The sequence below is a fragment of the Arachis stenosperma genome, chromosome 3, assembly GCF_014773155.1.
Source record: "Arachis stenosperma cultivar V10309 chromosome 3, arast.V10309.gnm1.PFL2, whole genome shotgun sequence".
NCBI classification, from domain to species: Eukaryota; Viridiplantae; Streptophyta; class Magnoliopsida; order Fabales; family Fabaceae; genus Arachis; species Arachis stenosperma.
In genome coordinates, this window is record NC_080379.1 from 23,604,405 (window position 1) to 23,608,043 (window position 3,639).

The 3,639-nt window shown below is 31.1% G+C and overlaps 1 protein-coding gene across 1 annotated transcript; it reads left to right on the plus strand.

Annotated features, from left to right (window-relative positions):
• The first annotated feature begins 985 nt into the window (after positions 1 to 985).
• LOC130967682 (uncharacterized) lies at positions 986 to 1,706 on the plus strand. Its single transcript, XM_057892653.1, has one exon. The coding sequence runs from the start codon at positions 1,045 to 1,047 to the stop codon at positions 1,435 to 1,437; it is 393 nt and encodes a 130-aa protein (XP_057748636.1). The 5' UTR covers positions 986 to 1,044; the 3' UTR covers positions 1,438 to 1,706.
• Positions 1,707 to 3,639: the final 1,933 nt, after the last annotated feature.

Genomic DNA, 3,639 nt, shown 5'->3' on the forward strand with positions numbered 1-3,639 from the left:
GTCTCTGAGAATTTAAAAATACATTTAAATTCTTGACCTTTTTAAAATCTGGACATATCGATCCCCGAGTCTAATTTGTCCAATTTTAAAAATTCTCTCACGTGTGTATTCGTATCAACCAGGTCAGTATAACGGGAGTCACATTTGATTTTTCTATTGATTTTGAGAGACTCAAGTGAACATGAGAGACCGATATGTCCAAATTTTAAAAGGGTTAGGGATTTAAATGTATTTTTAAATCTTCGAAGAGTTAAATGTCTGTGGATAAAAAGTCATGGACCTATTTATCCTTTTCTTTTAAAATTATCTTATTTAACTTAATATTTATAATTTTATATATATAATATTTATATTTATATATTTATTATATATAAAATTATATGATTATTCTAATAATAATTAATGGTAATTATATATTTATATTTAAATTATTTTTTATTTTTTTAAATATTATTATTAGATTTTTTATTATTTATTCGGATATGACTATTAATTTAACTAACTACACATATCTTGACCTCACTAAGCTTGTATTTACTGTCAAACACACTTTATAAGTTTATAACATAGTTGAGTTGATGACTGATAAAATATACTCTCGAAAGTACTCATCACTAGCAAATCTTACAAAACAAAGGTGAAGTCTTTTAGTAGTGGATGGGGTTTAAATTTGGTAAAAATTCAAGTATAGTTAGTAAAATTAATAGTTAAAAATTATTAAATTATTAAATAATTCTTAAATATTAACTTTACGTAAAAACATAAAATTAGAAGCATGTCATTTACCTTTAAATTAAACTTTGTTAAGATCTGACCTGATAGTCTGATACCACTAACCATTTAGGGTGCGACGTAACACGTAAGTTGGCACGCCAAGTTGGAATGAGATTCACGGTCAACAAACTTTTACACAAGTCTTCCCCGAAGACCCCAATGAAGACGCTGACTGGGGCTTACATACAATATAAATAAAACATTGCAATCACGCTAATCAGTAGAAGCATTTTCATTCTCTGATTTTTTTTTTTTTTTTTGGTAGCAGCTATGAGCACCCTTGTCCGAAACTCAACCCTCTCTTTCAGTCGCAAATACAGATACGAGTCACTTGGGCAGCTTCTTGGCAGGGACAAAATGGTCAAATCAATTAGTTACAGGCGCAGAAGAGCCAAGCAGAGGCAAATCTTTCTCACAACTTACAAGTTATCTTCTTTGAACGATGATGATTTTCATGTTGTGGACAACGGTGACAGTAATAATAATAATAAGAACAAGAAGCCTGCGATGAAGAAGGTTGCCGTTAAGGTTAAAAAGATTGTGGCCTCTGTTTTGATGTTCATGAGAACTGCTTCTTTCAGATCTTCGTGTAATAATCCTAGGACCTCTTCTGCCATAGCTGATGCAACATCTCCGCTATCAAATAGGAAGAATCGATTCTGAAGATATGATAGAGAGAAGTAATTGACTAAATGAATTGTGTTTGTATAAATTTTATGGGAGTCTTATTTTCAGTCACGTCTCTGTAATTTTTGTTCCTAAACGAGGCCATCAGGTGTGTGTTTTGGATTATTAAACCGATTTCTCTAATGCCATCTTCTTCTTTTCTACTAGTTTATGTTGCAGAAAGAGGGAATTGAGAAATTGTTCTGTATATAGTTTATGCTTCTGAGTAGTTGTTGTTGGCTGATTAATTTGCTGCCATTTTTCAACTTTGGCTCTCTTATCTCTAGCAAAATCTATCGTTATTAGGTTTAATGTTACAGTTTTCAGCATGATTATTTTGTCACTCCATGGGTAAATTTAGAAAGCAATAATGATAAATATAATAATTTAATGTGAGCAAAGGTTGGGGCAGGCCTATTTGACCTTTGTGTAAATGTAGGGAAGGAAATAGTTGTAGAAACTAGAAAATTAAATAGGAAGTATAAAGAAAGAAGAATCACAACACCATGTCCACCGAGACTTTTGAATCATTCAACTGATACATAGTAGAGTCCCTCCCACTTGTTCTTCTATCAGTTATTACAAAAAGGGAGTATTACATACACATGTTTAGAAATTAGAACGAGGAATAATGCACTTCAAATTTCGAAGGCAGTAGTCCACGCGGAGATTACTTTTTTTTTTTGTTTTTTTTCTTTAAAGTTAGGGCTTAGATTCGAACTCGCGAACTCTAAGTGAATATAAAGAAGCTATGCTAGTTGACCTATAATGTTGGCATAGAGTTTGAAAGTTGGCTCGAAGAGGACATAAAAGATGAATTCTAACCAACTGTCTCATAAATAAAAGATTAATTATCTTCTATAATGTGTTCAATCGTTATTGGTAGAATTTAATTGTGTCACCATAATTAATGTTAATCATCTCTTTTTCCTTATTTTTAAACATCAAATAACTCAACTATAGTAAAAATAATTTTTTTTTGCAAATTAAAAGAAGTTTCAACTTCCAAATAAGTCTCAAATTTTAATTTTTAATTTTATTTCTTAAATCGTCCAATTTATAAATCAGTTTAACAAAAAAAATAAAAAATAAAAACAAACGGTGAAAATAATGGTGTATATGCGTTGCTACTGTATAATCCTGCATGAGGCTTATAAAGACATTTTGAAACTTAATAATGTTACCTTAATTGATTATGTTTAATAAAGTCGAATTTATGTTTGATATATGTTGATGTGGTGTTCTGTTAGTATACTTTTTATATAACAAACGTTCGAAGCATTATGCAATTCTCTTATGAAAGTTAGTTAGAAAATTTCCACCGGAAGCATCTCCATAAAAAAGTTAGCATACAACTTTATATATAAGTGAATATAGTGAGAATGAAAATAGAATAAATGTTCACTTGTTCTAAAAGAGAAAAAACTTCAGTTACTACAATGATATAGGACTTTCTTAATTTAGTTCATTATCAACATGCTTAAATGAATTGTACCATAGATTTGGAACACCAGAAGATTCCAATATAGATGGCAGTGCTGGTCTAGTGCATAGCATGACAGCACAACATCTTTACTTAGGATTAAAGGGCATATGAAGAAGCTAAACATTGTCAGTTCGTTATCACCATTCACCCATGCAGATATAGTTGAAAGAATGAGAACATTACGAAAACAAGTTATCCCATTTTGACAACTAACACAGATTATAACAAGTGCGAGCATCAAGAAGAACAAATAAACAAACCACAATCTCTTTCCGGATCAAAAAGAGAATTTAAAAGTAACAAACTCATTACTTAATTTCACCATTCCAGAACAAGGGGCACCTTACCAATCACAATCCAAAAGAGCAGACACGAATTCCACACAGAATGAAAAATCTTATCAGCATTCCTTTATTGGACAAGTTCATCTCTTCCCATTCCAAAAATCACGTATTATAAGTTTTCTACCGTAAGACTAAGTTATCACCATCATTTTCTGAATGGTAATAGAAATTGCTTTTCCGGGACATAAGAAACTATGCTCTCTCCCATGTTTTTTTATTATTAACAAGATTAGAGGTTTACTGAAAAACAAAAAAAAAACAAAAAACACAGAAAACCCCCCAAATTCTAGAGTTCCACATTGTTTACTCCTGGTCTTTCCAGTTTCCACAATTCCTTTTATTTCTGTTCCTGGATGGACCAATGACTCC